Source organism: Takifugu flavidus, chromosome 20, assembly GCF_003711565.1.
Source record: "Takifugu flavidus isolate HTHZ2018 chromosome 20, ASM371156v2, whole genome shotgun sequence".
Classification (NCBI taxonomy): Eukaryota; Metazoa; Chordata; class Actinopteri; order Tetraodontiformes; family Tetraodontidae; genus Takifugu; species Takifugu flavidus.
The window spans coordinates 5,792,524-5,812,058 of record NC_079539.1 but is presented as its reverse complement, the minus strand read 5'-3'; the positions used below and the strand labels follow the sequence as shown (position 1 = coordinate 5,812,058).

At 42.9% G+C, this 19,535-nt stretch overlaps 1 protein-coding gene across 13 annotated transcripts in view; it reads right to left on the bottom strand.

Annotated features, from left to right (window-relative positions):
- LOC130516967 (probable E3 ubiquitin-protein ligase HERC1) overlaps positions 1–19,535 on the bottom strand; it is a 28,257-nt gene that overhangs the window by 2,601 nt on the left and 6,121 nt on the right. For 2 of the 13 annotated variants that reach the window (XM_057018426.1, XM_057018428.1), the window contains exons 16-75: positions 19,352–19,504; positions 19,140–19,272; positions 18,796–18,999; positions 18,466–18,687; positions 18,066–18,239; positions 17,783–17,897; positions 17,459–17,576; positions 17,143–17,320; positions 16,726–17,026; positions 16,601–16,640; positions 16,480–16,525; positions 16,141–16,394; positions 15,719–15,913; positions 15,460–15,580; positions 15,068–15,308; positions 14,792–14,958; positions 14,529–14,675; positions 14,343–14,440; positions 14,126–14,221; positions 13,385–13,552; positions 13,060–13,299; positions 12,890–12,973; positions 12,546–12,771; positions 12,053–12,347; positions 11,005–11,744; positions 10,634–10,841; positions 9,878–10,047; positions 9,224–9,322; positions 8,480–8,666; positions 8,273–8,400; positions 7,947–8,167; positions 7,600–7,859; positions 7,438–7,490; positions 7,168–7,365; positions 6,858–7,023; positions 6,531–6,783; positions 6,217–6,430; positions 5,877–6,154; positions 5,653–5,780; positions 5,397–5,524; positions 4,948–5,175; positions 4,632–4,759; positions 4,344–4,543; positions 4,160–4,274; positions 3,870–4,001; positions 3,684–3,782; positions 3,419–3,592; positions 3,055–3,339; positions 2,869–2,934; positions 2,477–2,602; positions 2,243–2,381; positions 1,978–2,159; positions 1,667–1,822; positions 1,441–1,563; positions 1,245–1,347; positions 1,000–1,169; positions 778–913; positions 525–694; positions 272–441; positions 20–185 (exon numbers count right to left, since the gene is read on the bottom strand). In XM_057018426.1, the coding sequence (XP_056874406.1) occupies positions 20–185; positions 272–441; positions 525–694; positions 778–913; positions 1,000–1,169; positions 1,245–1,347; positions 1,441–1,563; positions 1,667–1,822; positions 1,978–2,159; positions 2,243–2,381; positions 2,477–2,602; positions 2,869–2,934; positions 3,055–3,339; positions 3,419–3,592; positions 3,684–3,782; positions 3,870–4,001; positions 4,160–4,274; positions 4,344–4,543; positions 4,632–4,759; positions 4,948–5,175; positions 5,397–5,524; positions 5,653–5,780; positions 5,877–6,154; positions 6,217–6,430; positions 6,531–6,783; positions 6,858–7,023; positions 7,168–7,365; positions 7,438–7,490; positions 7,600–7,859; positions 7,947–8,167; positions 8,273–8,400; positions 8,480–8,666; positions 9,224–9,322; positions 9,878–10,047; positions 10,634–10,841; positions 11,005–11,744; positions 12,053–12,347; positions 12,546–12,771; positions 12,890–12,973; positions 13,060–13,299; positions 13,385–13,552; positions 14,126–14,221; positions 14,343–14,440; positions 14,529–14,675; positions 14,792–14,958; positions 15,068–15,308; positions 15,460–15,580; positions 15,719–15,913; positions 16,141–16,394; positions 16,480–16,525; positions 16,601–16,640; positions 16,726–17,026; positions 17,143–17,320; positions 17,459–17,576; positions 17,783–17,897; positions 18,066–18,239; positions 18,466–18,687; positions 18,796–18,999; positions 19,140–19,272; positions 19,352–19,504 (10,515 nt within the window). Of the gene's footprint in view, positions 1–19; positions 186–271; positions 442–524; positions 695–777; positions 914–999; positions 1,170–1,244; positions 1,348–1,440; positions 1,564–1,666; positions 1,823–1,977; positions 2,160–2,242; positions 2,382–2,476; positions 2,603–2,868; positions 2,935–3,054; positions 3,340–3,418; positions 3,593–3,683; positions 3,783–3,869; positions 4,002–4,159; positions 4,275–4,343; positions 4,544–4,631; positions 4,760–4,947; positions 5,176–5,396; positions 5,525–5,652; positions 5,781–5,876; positions 6,155–6,216; positions 6,431–6,530; positions 6,784–6,857; positions 7,024–7,167; positions 7,366–7,437; positions 7,491–7,599; positions 7,860–7,946; positions 8,168–8,272; positions 8,401–8,479; positions 8,667–9,223; positions 9,323–9,877; positions 10,048–10,502; positions 10,550–10,633; positions 10,842–11,004; positions 11,745–12,052; positions 12,348–12,545; positions 12,772–12,889; positions 12,974–13,059; positions 13,300–13,384; positions 13,553–14,125; positions 14,222–14,342; positions 14,441–14,528; positions 14,676–14,791; positions 14,959–15,067; positions 15,309–15,459; positions 15,581–15,718; positions 15,914–16,140; positions 16,395–16,479; positions 16,526–16,600; positions 16,641–16,725; positions 17,027–17,142; positions 17,321–17,458; positions 17,577–17,782; positions 17,898–18,065; positions 18,240–18,465; positions 18,688–18,795; positions 19,000–19,139; positions 19,273–19,351; positions 19,505–19,535 lie in introns of all 13 variants that reach the window. The other 11 variants (XM_057018429.1, XM_057018439.1, XM_057018430.1 and 8 more) reach the window with 9 other exon arrangements.

Genomic DNA, 19,535 nt, shown 5'->3' with positions numbered 1-19,535 from the left:
GCATTGATGACCTTCCTACCTGGCACATCTCAGTGATTGTGTCATCAAACACTCCCCCGGCATCATCCGCCCCCTCCCCGACAAGCTTGACCTTCCAGGCCCGTGACGGAAGCCGCAGTTCTAGGGGATTCAGACTCACCACTTGTTTTGCGATCTGCACAAAGATGGGCTTGCTCGAACGCCCTCTGCGGAAGCGTAAAAGTTTCGACCAACATGTGATTTCCGAGCCATAATTTACCAGGTGTGTAATTTCCACAGGGCGCTTTTTCACCTTGTGGAAATTCGTTTCACTGTGATCTGAGGCCCGTGTGTTTTTCCCTGGGTCATTGTTCGGCCAATGCAGCGCACAAGAGGCAGAGTGTTGACCTTTGGTGACAGCAGACCTCTGAGATCGCCCCGGATGATGGCGGCCGTCCCTGAACTGTAGCGTGAAGTAGACAACTATAAAGGGAAGACAATGTGGAAATGATGCTGAGCAAAACTGTTCCTCCATTTCTGTCAAAAATGACCCAATGTTAGTTTACCGGACTCTGGGGATCCAGGTTAAGCAGCCTCCAGGACTTGTACATGAGATCAGAAAAGTTGTAGAGAACCCTGAGGCGCATGCTAAGGACTCTGGGGCTGCAGTCTTTCAGAGTGTTGTACTGAGGTGGAACTGACTGAGGAAGGCCTAGCTGGAGGTTTCCAGGGCCACCTTGACAGGGAAACGGCAGACAGAGTTGTATTCCCTATTAAGAGTATTATGAACGCAAGTGTGCAATAGGACTAAGTTCGTACCTGAGTTCTTTGAGGTAGAAGGGGTGGTCCAGGCAGAACTATGGCAGCGACCGGCAGAAATCTGTTTGATGTTCTTTCCTTGCAGGGCTGTTATGAGTGTTGGTTCCTTTACTGGGTTGCAGTGTCCGAGCCCAAGCTGCAGCCAACCCAGCAACGATGGATTAAACAAAATTGTTGTGATGTTTTAGTGTGTGGAGTGTATAACAGAGGGTGTCGGCTCACCTGTCCCTCGCTGTTGCAGCCCCAGGCATAGACGTCTCCAGTGGAGGACAGAGCTAGCACGTGTTCACAGCCAACGGCAATGTCTTCTATGAACAGGCCCTCCAGAGATGGGACCACCTGGGGATTGGATCTGTTCTTCAGCATTGAGTCCGGGAGGCCAATAAGGCGCTCTGAAAGATGACAGGAAGAAAGCTAAATAAAGCTGGAAAATGTGCGAGGACTCAAATAAACTGAATGTTATATACCTTGTCCAAAGGTGTAAACATGTCCGTCACAGGCCACCACCACAGAGAACTGAGCTCCACAACAGACTTTCTTCATTCCCTTGTTGCACAGCTGTTCAACTTTCTGAACAAAGGAACAGACAGAATAATGTTCTGTTAATCAAGCAAGCAGTGAAACAAGTGAATAACCTCAACTTGTAATGTTGAAATGACTTACCTGAGGGTAGTATTTGGCTGTGGAAGAACCAGCTCCCAATTTACCATAATCCCCATCTCCAAATGCCCAGACAGCCATGCCATCAAGTGACAGCACCAGTGTGTGATTGAGGCCACATGACACCTGAAACCAAATTGTGTTTTATTTAGTTATGTCTGTTTTTCGTACTTCACTGTGCAGACTTGGTCCGCTTCTTAGTTGGAAAATAAAAACAAACATGTCCCACCTGCCCCACATGATATCCCTCAAGAGCGGCCACCCTCTCCGGCAGCATCTTGTTGGATGTTGACCTTTGACCCAGACGACCAGATTCACCACTCCCGAAGGTGAACAGCTTCCCATCTGCTGTCACCACAGCTGAGTGCCGGAAACCACAGGCAAGCTGGGAGGGGACAACAATCCTCCTTATATACCATAAAAATTAAGTTACAGACATTCCAGACATTTAAAATGTATTTTCATAGCTAGAAGCCACAGATTCACAACTCAAATTATTTATCATAAGAAACTTTTAAAGCAAAGTTGCCAAATATCAACCTGAACCACGTCCTCTCCCTGTAAGGCTTCTATCTGTTTGGGTCTCCTCTGCCTTTCATTATTGCCATGGCCCAGTTTTCCAAAGTCTCCATCTCCCCAACTGAAGACTTCGCCAGTCTCGGTCAGTGCCATGGAATGTCCATCGGACCCACAAGATGTCACCAGTTGAGTCACCACATACCCTGCCCAAAAACCTTTCAGTTGCATTTGGATGTGGACACCACATCTAAAGCAGTTACCACTTGTGACTCCACAAGTAAATTACCTTGAAAAGCAGAAATAATTGTGGGGACGTATAAATCATCAGAGTTTCCCTGGCCCAGCCTGCCATACTGTCCTTCACCGACAGCTGTGACGACCCCATTGGACTGGATCAGGAAGGAACAGTTCTGTCCGCACACAACCTTGTTGACAAAACACCACAAACACCGGAAAGACAGCGATAATTAGAAGGAAGTCGTAATCAGGACGAACGTGTCCGGACTCACAACGCTGCTACCTGTTGTGTTTGCGACAGAGATGGTGCGAGAGTGGGTACGGTAAGGTTGGTTCCCGTTCCTGCCAGCTGCCCGTAACGCCCATTGCCCCACAAGTACACATCGCTCTTGCCTCCTTCCTGCCAGTCCTAAGAAACATAACAAACAAAACAGAAACAACAAACAATTCAACAGTGCTTATTAAGGACCTGACACCCACGCTTGTTTAAAAGTATTGTGATAAAAGTGATTAGTTCTTAAGTAAAAGTCTCAGCAACTGACCCCAAATGTACTGCTGATATTAGTAGCAATTCTATTTTTAAGATAATTTCAGGGAATATCTACACACAAACGTTAAAATTAGTATGTATCTCGTACTAGTATGTACTAATACTAGTATGTATTAGTATGTTACCTCTGGTCTGACATTAGCCCATGACATCAGTTGTTCATCCATCTTGTAGCTCCATTTACTATTGTCCTAAAAACAGAAAACAGGTCCTATTCTGTGCCTCGTTCAACAGGTACCACGAACGACCTGGTGTGTCTCCAAATCATTAGTCCAACAAACAATAACAGGAAGAACAGTGTCACAGCTCACCAGTGCTTTGGCACTTTCAGCATCGTCCAGCTCCTGAAACTCAGACATGAGGAACGATTCTGGAAACACTGTACCACTGGCAATGGCCTCAGCAGTCTGAACAGTGGTGGCATAAGAAGCAAGCCAGCTCCATTCAGACGGGCAGGAGTCTGACTCTGAGCTTCTGTGGTGCGGAGGTCGCGGGAGGTGGCACAAATGTTTCTCTATCGACAGGCCGACAGCCAAGGAGGCCAGGCTCTGCAGGAAGGCACTGTGGACAAGCTGCTCGCCGGCTGCTACATGGCTCTGATGTTAAGAGAATAAACATAAAGTCACCTCTCAGCTCAGGCTGACGCACACTTTATTAAAATGTTTCAACAATGACCCGCTCATAGCTGTGTTGCTCCTGCAGCAGCAAAGGCAGCCTTTCCAGAAAGACAACCAAACAAGGTGCCCGATTCAGACCCAAGATGTTCTGGCTCCGGAGGACCATGCGACAGGAAGCTAACAGATGATTCTGACTGATCCATTCAGGAGTGCAACAGATCAGCAAAACATCCTGGCAAAAAAAACATAACAGAGCAGCATGTTAAGAAAAAAATGCAATCAGGATAGTTTTTTTTAAAATAAGTTTTATTAATCTTAATTACCTTTGACCTCCCAAAGCAGACAGCTACACCCATGTTTGGTATCCAGTTAGTACTGAGGACTGAGCCCAGACCTGTAACAGTCTGTAAGACTGAACCATCCTGCATGATATCAATTATATGAAAGATTTAAATACAGATGGCAACTTTCATCTATTTTCACTGTTACATAATAAATGCTTTACTGACCTGTAAGGACCAGATGTTGAGCAGGCCTCCGATCCCTCCAGAGACCAGAGCAAGTCCACTGGGGCAAAATGAAAGAGACCTCACTGCAGTGATGTGCCCATGAAGAACAAACACACACTCTGCACTTTCCTGCTGTAACATAGGACAGAAACTTATGACCAACATATACGTAAAAACATCTCTAGTCTAATTATGCAATATAATAAACACATGAAATAGCTGGTGGATAAAACCCAGATAACAAATGGGTAGATATTCAAAAAGAAGCTTGCTCAGCAGCAGATCCCGACCTTGAGATCAGTGCATTTATCCTGGCTGGGAGGGCTGCTTTTTATGTTTGGCACAGATACAGTGGTACCCCCCTGAGGCAGCGTCCAGACATACACAGAGCCATTCTGACAACCTCTACAGAAAGAGAGAATTAGAATTTTGCAAACACTGTTCTTCCGTGCGTAACAAGTTGTTAAGACTCACACAGCCATCATGAGCCGAGGATCAGGGGCAAGTCCAGCAAGCGGGCACCATTCAGAGATATTGACAGTGCTTGAGTGGATAAGGGAGTGAAGGGTCACCCAGGTGCCCTTGTAGCATCCCAGTATCTTCACAATCTCCGACTTCCCCAAACAGAGCAGCAAGTGTCCTGTGGGGTCCCATTTAAGTGAACTCACACTGTCCTGCGGGGTGAAAAGAGGGATCTGTTTAGAAAATATTTTGCTTTCAAGCTGTAGTTAAAATTATTATTGTTTCAATTTGCAAACAAACCTGGAAGATTGATATCACAATAGGTTGCTCATTGTCATATGCCTCAGTTGTTGCCAAAAGGATCTTTCCACTGGGGTAACCAACAACAAAAGGCTTGTCCTCACTGGGCCATGCAACACACTGTGGAGCTGAAATACATAACAGATCAGCTCCTGAGCAAACTGGCATGTACGGTAATTCATATGTGGGCACGCTTATTTTTTTTTTTAAAAGCTCACAGCCGGGAAGACATAAATATTACAATACAAAAAATGCCAGCATTAAATTCAATGACATTTGGTGTTAAAAATATAATTTGCCCATTTGTTCTGCTCACCCTCTCTAATGTTGCAGTGGGTGAGCTCTGTGCTCTCCACATGTAAGTCGCTCTCCTGCATTGTGACCTGCAGCCAGCAGAGTGAGCCGTCCAGCCGTCCCGCCAACAGGCTCTCAACAGCAGGTCTGTTCTTACAGCTTGCTGCAGAATCCAAACACGGGCTGAAGGCCTGAGCCCAGCAAAGTGCAGTGACCCGAGACACCTGAGCCTCCTCATGACAGTGAGATCCTGAGTAGAACATTCGGGTGTAGAAATTAGTATTTGCTTTGCGATCAATATTACACAATGCTTTGAACTGCCCCTTTTCACAATAATGTAGGCTTAGTGAAACTTTTATCATCATCCTCACAAACTGGAAAAATGTGTATTGAGATAATTACTTCTACTGTCACACTCAGAACAGTTCAAACATTTCAATAGTAATGATGTCAGAGATATACTTCACTAACCTCTAATGTTCATGATGCTGATGTGTTTGTTCTCTGGGACAGCTAAGAAGTTACCAGCAGTGCTCCAGTATACGGCAGCCATCTGATTACACGCACACGTCCTCTCACTGCTCGATCTGTCCATCTTACTGAAGATAATCAGGAAAGAAAGTTCAAAACCAGCAAACACTACAGTAAAGCAGCAAATACTGTTCAAACAACTCACAACAATTTACAATAAAGTGGACAAAACTCTAATAAAACCGGCAGATATAACCTGGATATGCAGGAGAAGGTGTTGTGTAACTCCACAGTGTTTTGTGTGATACTCCATATTTGCACCACCTTGTCCTGGGAGCAAGTAGCCAGCAGACTCTGGTCACTGTTCCAAAAACAGCTGCTCACCTGAATCAAAGTATAATGGTTCGTTCAAAAACCTTATGTCATTGTAGCACTTTAACTCAGGTCTAAGAGCACAGAACTCAGACTACAGTCTCCCACCTTGTTGTAATGTCCTTCCAGCCTCTTTAGAGGACATTTGCGCAGGTCACCAGACAGATCGCTGTATGTCTGTGTTCTGTTTGTACCATCCTTTCCTGTGGCAACCAAGGCCTGCACCAGCTGCTTTGCTGCCCACTGACGGTGTCTGCATGTCATCCTTGCAGAGAGGACACATGCTGCCAATGCATTAGCAAGCTCAAGAGGGCCCACTCTGGCACTCAGGTAGGGTAAAGGTGATGGAGGCAAGGCTGGAGAGGACACTTCCTGGTACCCAGCATCTAGGTCACACAGCACATATGGTAATACAAGTTCAAACAACATGATTAATTAATCATCTCACCATTAGCTTCATAATCACTCCTGTCTGAGCTGTGACAATGAACACCCTTTTCAGTGAGCAGAGACACCAGCCTTTGTGTAACCAGGAATGTTGGGGGGGTCTGGTCACTGTAGTCTTGTCGCTGGCCACCGTGGCCTGTAAGACTCAAACCTCCTTTTTGCTGCAGGTCACTGATGACACCAATGTTGACCCCTGTAGCTGCTGCCATTAGGTCCTATGAGCAGTAATAGAAATAATATCCCAATTTCAGGATTTCACTTAGATTAGGTTAAACACAGTTTATTTAGTCAGTAGCCTGACTGAAGAACACTGACCCGAGTGCAGATTTCAACAAGCTGTCGGTAAGCAGCTGGGCTGTGAGACACCACACTGCCAATGGCTGAGGATAGGAAGCTTAAGCGGGTCAAACTGTTACGCTCTGTGGCTGCAATACGATTTGCACCCAGCTGTCTGTCCACACAGGTATAAGCTCTGCCCTCTGCGGTTAGAGTCATCAAACGAACCAGTATACGAATATCTGCAAGACCCAAAGACTCTAATCCAGAAGTCTGGCTGCCCAACGATGAACTGTGGTGGAAGATAAAGAAGACACAATGAAATTATGAGCAAAAATCCAAGAAGTACATACAGGACAAACATACCTGCAGGCAGTGTGAGCCAGTGCTCTCATCACCATGCTGTAGGCTAGCAGAATCTGGGCTGTGGAGGTGACTCTTCTTAGAGCTTTTACTCTATCATGAGTATCTTTCAGTGATACTGCCTGCTGCCCAAGGCTCAAAGAGGTCTTATGTTCAACGAGGGAATTTCCTGATGAGTAAAAAACAAAAACACACAATAACATACTGCAAATCCCTAAAATCAGCATCATATGCATCATGATATGAATCATTTAGAACCGGATTGTCTGTGTACTTTTATTTCAACATTAGACAGAATGTTTGAAAGTAATACCTTTGGGAGCAACTGTATTCATAGCATCAGCTGAGCTGTAAACCAGCGCTCCAAGAGGATCTGGTTCAGTGAAGGCGATGGGGTCTGGCACGAGCTTAATCTCAGTCAGCCCAAGTGGTCTCAGCAAAAGTCCAAAGTCCTCCAGTCCTGTCAGCTTGTCAGTGTCACGGTCGTCTTGGTGGCTTATTTCCCAATCATCTGAACAAAGAGTGGTATTTCTTGCATTACAAAAATCACACTAAAACATTTTAATCATTTTAACTCCATTACCGTCAGAGGTGCCGTCTACTTGGCCAATCAAATCCGATGTTACACCTTTATTTCTAGAACAAAGGGAGAACACTCTGCTTAACAACCAGTTTTGTTTTTTTGTTGAGCACATACTGCAGTGTGTATGCTACCATCATTTGTTGTATTGTGCGATTTACACACCTGTCACCTTTGGTATTAGGGTCACTCTGGTTTGTAGCAAGGTACTTTTCCCTGCACGCATTGCAGAGGAGGTAGAAAGGGAAGTTGGAGCCACATTCACCTTTGAACCAGACGTCCACATAGGCCCCAGTGCTGTCATAACCCTTACGCGCAGCACTCTGGCCACAGCCCGGATGATGACGTTTTACATGATTGTTAAACTGTAGAGTCAGTGTGTTGCACAGCTCACACTTCACCATTTGACTGTGCTCTTCATTACCCTGTAAGAAAGGGAAGAAGAAGACTTTTAAGTTGCAGCATGGAGACTGTAGCTATTTAATTTGTTATTGTAAATAAATAATGCACACAGTGTGTGTCAACTCCACTATATGAAGTGTCTCTCTTTCCAAACTGAAGAATGAAGGAGTCAGGAGTTCCTCGTATGTTTCTTCATTATATGGGTCATCCATGTAGCCCAGCTCTGACTCCTGTTCAGCAGAATATGGATGAATTTCAGTCTGTTCTGGCCAGTCTCCAACTGTAGTGTTTGTTTGGAAGAGCTGAGGGAAGGAGTTGGGTGATGGCAAGTCTGAAAAGATAAAGTTTGTTTCAAAAGAGAACTGCATTTTATGGCGGGTTCTTATTTTCACAAGTCCAGTCTGGTTTCATTTCTTCTGTAAAGCTTGCGTCAGACCTGGTCTTCGGTTTGAAGTCCTCTGACTTGGGCCTGAGCGCCGCCTCCGTGCTGGAGGAGGTCTGTTTCTAGTTAGATGGACATCCAAGAAGTTCTCCCTCTCTATCCAGTCGAGTCCTAGCAACAGACTGAAAAAAATAACATACATAAAAAATTAGAAATCCAATATCTCCTGGAACATGCCAATATTTTCCCCAATTCCCTGACCTTTCATTGGTTTGTCTGGTGGGTCTCTCGGGACATTGTACTGTCTCGGGTCCATCTGATGATGGAGTGTCAGGCGCCCCCTCATGTCTTGGCGATTCTCCTCCATGTTGCTCCTCGGTCAGAGGATGCTCCAGCATCCAGCTTGCCAGCACCTCAATGGTCTGAGAATCCAGGTCACCAGATACATCTGAGAAGGAACACAGGAAAGATGAAAAATCAGGCTTTAAAGGCACAATGTAGAAAATGGAGCATTTCTTTGCTAATACATTTGGGATGTTAAATGTGTTACAACATATGAAATGATTCTATGTTGCCAACATCAGGCATGTACACGTGCGATAATAATAATATTTAAAATAGTAGTTCATATCATCTGGAAAAAGAAACTTAAAATTTAATTAATGTGAAGAGTTGGTGTGATTTTAAAATGTTCCAATTAGAAGTGATTGCAATGACTATAAAGTGCAGGGTGCATATACAAACTTAGTGTTACTCATTTATTTGAGTGTCATGCGTGAGCAAAATCAAACTATGGTTATTTCATTAGCAGAAACCTTTGTTTTAACCACAAAATATGTATCTACATAATTTCAACAATAGCTTTCAATTGTCCCAATCCAAAACTGATGTCCAGATGTCTTGATTGAGTTCTTAACAGAGTCTACAATCAATAAACTGTGATTGCAACACTTAAAGCACTTCATACGTACACAGGAATCTATATCTTCTATCAATGATACATACTCCACAAAGCTGTACCTGCCGCCTCCATGGCCCAGTAGATATGTCTCATAGAGAATCCCATTTCTAGCAAGCGACTGGTGACAAACATTTGTGTCCGTTCTACGATTGAGGAGAAAAGAAAAAGTAGACCAAAAAAAACCCAGAAACTGACAGCTCCACTTCTGGAATTTTTAAATGCGCTAAAATAAATAAAATGGGTAACACCCACATATCCACTCTTATTTATGTTACAGTGTAGTTGTACAGCTTTAACTAGTATGCCTAATAGAGTTAGCATTGGCTTTACAATTAAGGAATAAACCTGTTAATTGCCCAAAAACAAAATATAGACCAAATTAAGGAGGTTTTTGTATCTCCAATTGTCAAAAATAAATTGTGATGACAAAGAAATAGTGACAGTTCAAGCATGTGAGTCAAAACTGTGGACAAACATGCAAACATTTAATTCCATCAACATTACCTTTGTTCAAAACTCAGAGCAAAACACATGCTGTTTTGAATGACATGGGAGAAAAGTGAAACAAGGTGGCTCGAACAAGCAGTTTAGCAATGATTAGCAAAGCATTTCACTCACATTTGATGCTGGCTTTTTCATTTCCTTTATAATGATTGAAAGAGCTATCCCTGATTAAGTTCTTTGCATTTTTTTCTTACCCAGGCTGCTTCTGGCCTGCGTGATGCACGGCCCTGGTTCCATGAAGCTAGTCTGCTGCTCTGTGAAAGCATCACAAGAAGCAGAGCTGACCAGGCTGAAGCATGGGTGCAGCACAGGGGGAGAGCTAACCAGGCCGGTAAGCATGGGGAACCGTGTTAAGACCATGTGCCTAGACGGAGTAAAGATACGATACATGCAGTAATAACACGGTGTAACTGGTACTATACTGTCACTTTTCAGTTCTGAGCAAAAAGTTGACCAAGGTAAGAATTGCGTAATCTATAGTAATCTCACCCTAAAAGTGATAATGCACATACTATTAACCCATCCAAATTTGGCATAGTTTTTCATATCTGTGTAATAAATATTCAGCTCAATTTGTACAATGTGCATTTTAATCTGCGAGTTTGGCAAACAAGTGAATATTCTTGGCAAAACGTTCCATGAAAGGCTTGGTTTTATTCTTCAAACTAAATCGACTAGATTGTTTGCCATTTAATTCGAAAATAACACTGATGCTACCAGCTGGCTCACTTAGGGAAGAACAAACAAGCAAAGCTGAAGCTTAGGTTAAAGACAGTGCAGGCAGAATCCTCTCCACCTCTCATGTACATCCTAACTCACCCAATCCCTGGACTTCAAAAAAGCTGCTGCTGCCAAAAGATACTTGTCTAAAGTATTAAGTAAGAACGTGAGAATTAACTCAAGCTGCCGTGTGTGCGTTAAGTCAACATTATTCACAATTCCATACTCACTGGAGTAGGCTAGTAGGGAAAAAGGGGTTGAAGTTTTCAAGCCCATCTGCCTGTAGGTTTGTTGGCAGAGACGTCAGGTCGGTGTTAGAAGATGAGGCTGATGCTCGGTTTGATTGCCCAAAGATGGCGGTACCCTCCGAACCTGCACTGTACAAGGACACAGAGCTGGACGACTTGGAGATGGGTTGTGATGGGTTGTGACCAGATTCTGCAAAACAATGTCAACAGTCATATGTAGTAGATCCTTTTGGGACACTAAATACAGGAAAAGGTATCATCATGTTATTATTTTTTTTCAAATAATGAATGAATCAAAAGCAAAAACAAAATATTAAAATACAAAAAAGAAACCCAAACTACTGTATAGCTACCTTTGTGTTCTTTATCCTCTTGCAGTTTGCTAATGGCTCCTTTGTAGATCATGATCTGAGCTCTTTCCAGGTCAGCCAGAGACACACTCTGTTTGATGGGACAAGGCCTGACTGCCCACTTTACCATGCTCTGCACCACATACTGTAGCACTGACCTCAGTTCAGCCCTCTCATCCCATTGTCTGTTCCTCTCTTCTCTAGTCTGCTCTGGGCTGGAAAGAGGAGTCGTTGAGGAGTTGGAAGGGTCATGTTTGGGTGTTTGGAGCAAATCTGCGGGATTTTCAGAACTAAAAATGTGAGTCAAGGATTTCAGAGCTCCAATCAGAAGGTACGAGACTCTGACCGCTCTCAGTTCAAATGCAAATGCATCCAATTTGGAGGAATGGAGTGTTTGGGAGGGTTGGGTTGGACAGGTTGACTCTTGATGATCTACAATTTTCCTGGGATCTCTAGTGGAGGACGATGATGAAAATGAGTCCGTCTCAGGGCTTTTTTCCTTCCCATCTTCATCATTAGAACGCTGTATCTCATTCTCTTGCATGTTCTCCTGTGAACATTTTATTTTGTGGTCTTGGTGAGTTGCTAGCCATCCCTGCTCCTCCAACAAGCCCATCAAATAAATCAGATCTAACAGCACTGTGGATCTGAGGCCTCCGAGCGGGGTGACATCAAAGCAGGAAGTGCCGCATGGCTCCAGTGAGGTGATTGGAGTGTCGCTGGGTGACCAAGAATTCATGGAGCTTAGTTATTGGGAAGGATGGGATGAACCCACAGATACAGCATGGGGAGACATCAGGAGGGATTCAACAGGGATTAACAAGTTTAAGGATGAAAAGGAAGAGCAAGAAGAAATGTAAGATCAGGGAGGAAAAGGATGAAAGTAAAGTAAAAGGTTAGACAAAGTTGACAAAGAAACATTGATGGAAACTAATTACAGTAATGAAAGCAAATATGCAAAACATAATTTCATTGGAAGTTGATGGAAGTTGAAATTTAAGAGACAGACACAAACAATATTCTATCATGTACAAAAATTCAACTATAATACCTGACAGAGAGCTCCGTCTCCTCCCACTGAAGCTTGGCCATTGAGCTACCTTCTTTCAGGACTCCAAGCAGAACTGCCTTTCGCCCACTGGGGGCATGCTGGCACAGTCCTCCAGCTCGCAGCCCAGTGTCCACTCCTCCAATCACAGCCAGTACCGGCCAGACCTCAGAACAAAGAGCAGCTAACTTTGCGTCCGACAGAGCTCGGCGATGTAAATACAATTCCCCTCTGTCGGTGTCCAAGGTGTCTTTTTCTCGCTCACGCTGTTCTTTCTCAAAGTGAATGGGACTGACGTCTAAAGGACCACATGGAAAAGAGACCAGTTGTTAATGGTTAGATACTCCGTCAGCTTTGAGAGTTCCTCAGTGAAGTCGTCTTAACAACTGACAAATTTAGGGTTTAAGTTGAGGTGTAAGTTGCTAGCAGAGAAACCTAAACATAATAAAGCCTTAGCAGTCTCACAATGTGAACAACATGCAGGACCTGACCTGACCTGAGCTGGAATGACTTAAATCATCTTCTTTCAACAGGGGACCAATGAGCTCCAGTTGGGAATATATGTACTGGTTAATGAGGGGGGCCCACTGGTCGCACCGGTGCAGCCTACGGAGGAGCTGTATTGTTGACTCTACGAGCACCGTTGAGCGAGGGCTGCAGAGAGGCTCCCCAGGAAGCAGATTATTGGGCATGCCTCGCATCTGCAGGTCATGCAATGACACCTGTCGGGAGTACAGCGATATTATTATTCAACTTAAATGTGAATGGGGAGGGGGCTATATGGGATTTTTTTCTTTTTTAAATAAGTGTTGAAGTTTGTACAGTGCCAGTGTACAGTACCTTCTCGCCAGGATTACTACTGTAGAAAAGCACACAAGGGTACAGTTCAGATGCAATCACACCTTCAAATGCCAACTTTGGCTCCTGGGAGAAAAACATAATTATGCTAAGATTGTGCATAAATACATGTTAGAATAAGGAAAACTCTGAACTTATACCTATAACTATACCTTGTCGTTCTTAGCAAAAGATATTGTGTGAGCTTCCATGTCGAGGATGCAGGTGATGGTGTCACCCTGAGTAAAGGAAGGAAGCGTTCGGATCAGTTCTCCTCCGTGGTACAGGTTGCCGCTGTATGCGCGATAGAGCCACATGTCAGTGGTAGTGTGGTGGTTGTGATCTCTGACCGGCCAGCGTGAAACACCAATACATGTCCCTTCATTGCCTCTATTCTCTTTGCTAATAGAGAACTGAGGAGAGATATGATACATTAGGCTATTTACCATGTTCAGTCCTGCAACCAGGGCAAAAACCAGTTTATATTCACTCCCTTACTTTCCAAATGAAACAGCCAGATGTGATTGCAGTGGTAGTAAGGCCATAACCTTTCCCTCCCGTGCCGTGGGAGAGGATGTTCCCACTCTCCAAAGAACAACAGATTATTTTGTGTGGATCAAATGAAAAATCTCCAATGGGAATACATTCGTCATAGCTGCCAATCTTCTGCAAGACAGGTATTACAGACAAAGATTACAAAAAGTATTTCATCTAGCAATAGTACATGTAAACTATAGGTTCCTAACAAGTTAGCAAAGGACAGTTCATTAAAAAGAGGGATAAATATGTATCCTGATGTAATAAATAAATATTATGTTAAAATACAGTATATAAATTCATTCTAAATTAGATTGACTAATTGCGTATGAGTAATGACCATGTCTTGATAATATTTTGAATACATACATTACATAAAATTTGCTGCAGTTTTGTTTTTACAACCCCCCCCCACCCACACACAGACACACACACACCAGAGAGAACAACTCCATCTGTCATATCCACATAACCCTGCTGTTTTCAACTGTATCGCTGCCAAGAGCTTCGTTTCACCTCAGAGGAACTGTCCCCGAGTCAGATTAAGCATTCCATCATTCATCATTTTATATTCAAATCATTAGAAAATAAATTCTGCTTGAGACAATAAGTAAATCATTACAGTATATAGTTTCAATCTTATACATTTGAGGATTTCTGCACATATGTAAAGCATTAAGAAACCCAAACTATAATATTCACCCTTTTGTGCTTCATAGGCATCTCCTCATGGTTCTTCTCAGTTAGTGGTTCACTCCACATGTAAACAGACACGAGCTGGAAAAGCTGTTTAACAATCTAAAAAAAGCAAAAATGAACACCTTTATTATCCAAGTATTAATTCCAATTATACATAGTTGTGTTATTGTTTTCCATTCCAGTACCATGGTGGTGAAATAGTTACATCTTTAAACTATACCTGTTGAATTTGACCAGGATCAGAAGAAGCAGGTAACACTCGTTCTAGAACATGAAAGGCCAAAAGTTTCGTGCGGAGGTTCTGGAAGCATGGAGATCCTAAAATTGACAGAAGAGGCAAAATAGAAAGTATGACTAAGAATTTGGTAAATGGTTGCTGTTTGGCCATGTTTTGAAACTCTCTTACCTAAAGAGCACTTGTGTGAAATAATGGTCATTAATGGATCGATCCATTTGACAAAAGTAGAGAGGTTTTTTAGCACTCTTACTGAAAGTACACGTCTGAGAAAGACCAGGAAATCTCCAAGCTGAGATTCAACCACTTTGCTGCTCTCTACTCCCAGAACGACAAAAACAAAACAAAGTACACTTTAAAAAAACTGTTGGAAATGAGTCTTTTGTACACACATTATATTACACCTTTTCCAATATGGCTGCTTAAGCACATACCATTTATTTTTGAGTTCCGACTGCTTGTGTCCAGATCTGGCCTTTCAGCTGTACACCTCTCTGCTTTCTGCAGCTGGTGGAATGCATGCAGAGTATTTTGGAGTTGCTCACACATCACTTCCATTAAAGCATGTGATACATCCAGTGGTAGCAAGTCCTCACAGGAACTAAAATAAGTAAAATATATTCAAAATAAATAATCAACGCTTGTGTATATAAATATTGAAATTTTTTTGCACACTCTTTTGGAGATGTTTGCAGTCTCTTCGATCTCACCTTGCAGCCAAAGTCATGATCTGAAGCAGACGCGTGCAAGCTAATTTAACAGCACCACCTTGTTGCATGGATCCTGGCGTAGAGGCGGCAAACCAGCCCTGGTTCACCAGCGTGCAGCTGTTCTTGGTTAGTGAGGAAAGGATTTCCAGGATGCCGTATTTGATAACCAATAACAGGTCCCCTGATTGGTAGCAGAAATTTAGTGCAAACATTGTGGCTAGAAGAAGGGGCTGGCATGAACCTGGGTTTGGCAGAGAGAATAATTTTAATAACATTACATGAAAAGAAATTAATAAAATGAATAGCTAAGTAGAAATAAATAATAATTTATGTAAGAGCATAAGTTAGATTAATTGAAAGCATCACATTTAAGACAAGACTGAAGGACAAACCTGGTCTTTCTCTTTCTACCAAGGCCCTTTGTTTAAGGACACACACCACCTGCTGGTAGAATGTGTGAGCTGCAGACTGAAGCTGCTGTTGCTTTTCTGCAGAAGCTGAATGTGTGCCAGTCTGGAAGCGGTGGGATGAAGGAGTAATAAACACAAATTACAATGTACAATTAAACAAAATAAACAAAAAGCCCACATTCAATTTCTTTCTAATGGGCATGAATTAAATATTAAAACAATAATGCTCTCATTACAGTACCGTGTAATGCTGCATCTCATAATGAACACCAATCTGAGAGCTAATAACTTGTGTTCCCAAAGCAAAGCATCCAGAGAGGAACTGGAGCTGCACAGACTGCAGCCAGGCGGAGAACTGAGTAGACATTAAACTACTGCTCTTTCCCTCCATCTTAGACAGGAAGGATGACATGTGAGACAGAGCTTCCAGACGCAACTGTTAACAGATAGAAAAATTCTGTGTTTAGTTCAAAACTTGGTATGCCTTGCTGGTAATTTCTGGCAGTTGAATGTGAATAAAGATGAATTCTGGTATTATATTTAGAGACAACCAAAAAAAAAACTATTAAGAGTAATACTGGTAATGGCTGCAAAGTGCTAACAAATTCCAATTCTTTGTTAGCGATACTGTTTCCTTGTGTTGTAAGAGAAGCGTATGTTTACCTCAGTTCTCTGCTGCTGCTGTAATATAGCAAAAGTAATGGCTTTTGGATCAACATGATTGCACATCTGTCCTCCAGGCAGTGTTGGTGAGGAGGATGGAAAGTGGAGCAAGTTTCCACAGACAAAGTGATACACCTGGTTAAGAATAGGCAAAGTGTTGCATCCTCCGTTGGACACAGAAGAGGCTGAGCTGATACACTGTCGAAGGCGATCCCAAGCATCTTTCATGATGCCAAGAGAACAAAGAGGTAGGCCTGAAAGAAACCAGAAGTAATATCAGTGAGAGGAAGGCTGTAGGAATGATAATTGTTTCCATTGTACAAGCATTTTTCCCCTTACCCATTTTAGTCTTTGAAATTCCCAAAGAGGATTTGGATTGGTCACTCTAATAAAAACATATTTAGATTAGAACAAAAATAATAAGTTGGTAAAGGAATTTCTGTTCTATCAGAGGACTCACCTGTTTGTGGGCATTCACAGGAATAAAAAACTCAGATTTCCTAAAAGGTGACACGAAGGAATTAATAAAGAGACAGTCCACAGAAAGGCTGCACCATCCAAGCATGCATTCACGTAACACTCTACCTTCCTCCATAGATGTCAGCCTCACTGTTCTCTGTTTCACTGGGTTCAACCCAAGCAGGCCTGACACCAAGCAGCAAGAAGAGACAGTGGGACACCACCAGGTGGCAGGCAGCGGGGAAAGACAAGCTCTCCTCAGACTCCCTCGGCCTGTCGCAATGCTGCTTGGCTTCCAGCTCTCTCTCTTGGCTGACTGGGCTCTCCACGCTGCTGGGGAGGGTTGACGTGCCAAAGGACTCATAAACTGTCACATTCTGTTGCACTTGCATGGCCTCTCGCGTGGCCATGAATGATTCTAGGACTTCTACAAAAGAGAGAGCAGACACTTCAGAAATAATTACGTCACTAAGCTTCAACAGTTCAGTTAGGTTATAGTTAAGTTATAGTTAAGGTAAGGTTAAAAACAAACTGATTTCTAACCTGATAGGTACATTCTACTATTCCCATAAGTATCTTCTACGCTTTCTTCTTGGTTGTGGTTTGCTATAGGGGTTGGAGGAACCTGCACTTCTCGGCTACAGTGACCCACCGCCTCCTTTCTCATCTGCTCTACTGAGATGCTCGGACCTGCATCTGGACTTTGGGGGGAAACAACGCTCTACAAAAGTTCAGCAGATAACAATGTTTTTATCTCCATTTCAAAAAACACAGGAAACAAGACATATGATAGTAATATATCAGCAGTCGGTAATAATATCAGCAAGAACGACTTTGCTTTTATTCAGCGGTGTGTTACCTGTTTTACAGCAGTCTGAACCTGTAACATCTGTGGAGAGCATTTATGGGCCAGCAGGGCACTTCTGATTTTGTCAACTGTCTCAAAGACATTTAACAGCATCTCACTTGGCTCATGTCTGCCCAAAATAGAGGAGACAGTATCAAATAATAATTCAGATCAATACACAGTAAAATACCTTTGTGATTGACATTCAGAACTCAATACAAAAAGTAACTAACAGCTCTTCTCAATCAGTCATTGCAATATGGTGAGTAGTTATTTCAAAGTTCTAAAACTAGATTTAAATGCACGTTTTAGTAATTATGATTATGGGCTTCTGACCTGTCCTGCCAACAGGCCTCATTCTGTAGCCCAGAGTGTTTCAGGAGAGCAGCTAGACTGCAGCGACACACAGCCTGAAGCAAACAGTCTCCAGAAGATCCCCCACTCTCCCAATCTATTTTCAAGAAGAAAAAATATATATATAGTACACATCAGCCAAAATACCCATCTTGATTATCATTACCTGCTCAATATGACAACATATTGTGGAGCAACAATATAATTCTACACAGTCATTTCCTGGCAACAGAGGCGTATCATATGCTTTCCTATCAAAACACACCTTTGCCTTGCGCATATTCCCCCATCTTTTGCCACAGGCAGCCTGCGTGTCCTCTGGAGGATCCAAGAGCCAATTCTAGTAAAGTCCTTGTTTCCTCATTAAGACTAAGCTCCGAGAGCCTAATGTCACTACTCCCCAGCAGCACTACATCTGGCAGCCATGTCAGGCTAGATTCTGCAATATAAAATCACCAAGGTTGGATTTAGGACAAAGAAGTCATTTAAAACTAAAGAATCAATGTCTGTGAACTTAATTGGTAGTCAACTGAATTTTTAATAAAACATGTCAATAACCTTTTTCCAATAACTAACTGTACAGGTATGTAAATGAAACCATTTCAATTATTCCTAAAAATATAAAAATATGAAAGCGTGTTGCATAGCAAAGACTGTTTACTTACCCAGCTGTTCAAAGTTCATCTCAAGGCCATTTCTAAGGAGGATGTTTGACAGCCAGAACTCTGATGTTTTCTCCTGAAATGAGGTGGGTGGGCCTTGCAGCATGCCACCAAGGCAACGGCCGACTGCCAAGGCTAGAGAGCGTTCCAGATCCAGTAACCAAACCCATGTGCTCTCTTCTCCCTGTTGCTGTTGTCCATGGCAAGTACTCTCTTCAAATTTATCTGCAAAGATGAGCCTCTAGTTAAATAAACGGTCTATACTTTAGGAAAGCCTGTGGTCTATATAGAACTAACCAACTGGTCACACATGTGGATTAGAATTGTGCTGACCTGAACTGGATTTCGGAGCCTCTGTCCCTAGCTCCTCTTCCTCTAAAATATTTGTATCTGGCAGCATCCTGTTGAAGTCATTTATGTGTTCCAACAAGGCCAATAAATGGCTGAGGAGGGGTTGAAGTGCACTCAGGGGCAGCAGCAGCAAGGAGTACATCACCTGACACAACATGCTGCCAGCGACAGAGTTGTATAACACCACTGGCATGAAGGTTAGAAAAGGGAGAAGAAGGGTGAATGATTAAAAAAATATTCATCCATTAATTAAATGTAGAAAAAGAGTGAGTTATTTTAATTATAACTGGTGAAATGAAACGTTTTCTAACGGCCATTATTCTTACTGTGCAGTTCCTTAATTATCTGCTTATCCAGTGAGCTCTCTTTTAAAAGTTTGCCAGCTCTCCTGAGGGTTTCAGAGGCACAGGGCAGCAGAAGGTAGAGATGCTCTCGAAGCAGCAATACATTGCTATCATCCTAAATAACAGGAAAATGTGTGAATATAAAAGTACAATGTCCTGGAGGCAAATGGTGAGTTTATGACTCTGGAGTATACCTCAGAGCTAGAATGGATGTAGCAATGTGCAAGCAGGTGTTTGTGAAGTCCTGATAACAGCTGGTGGAAGTGAGAGGGAGGGTCAGACTGTCCCTGACTATCATTTGATAACTGCTTGTCACTGTTTTTCTCCAACTCCCCAAAGGCCCGCTCCTGTGAGATCAAACACACGTGTAATTGCAAG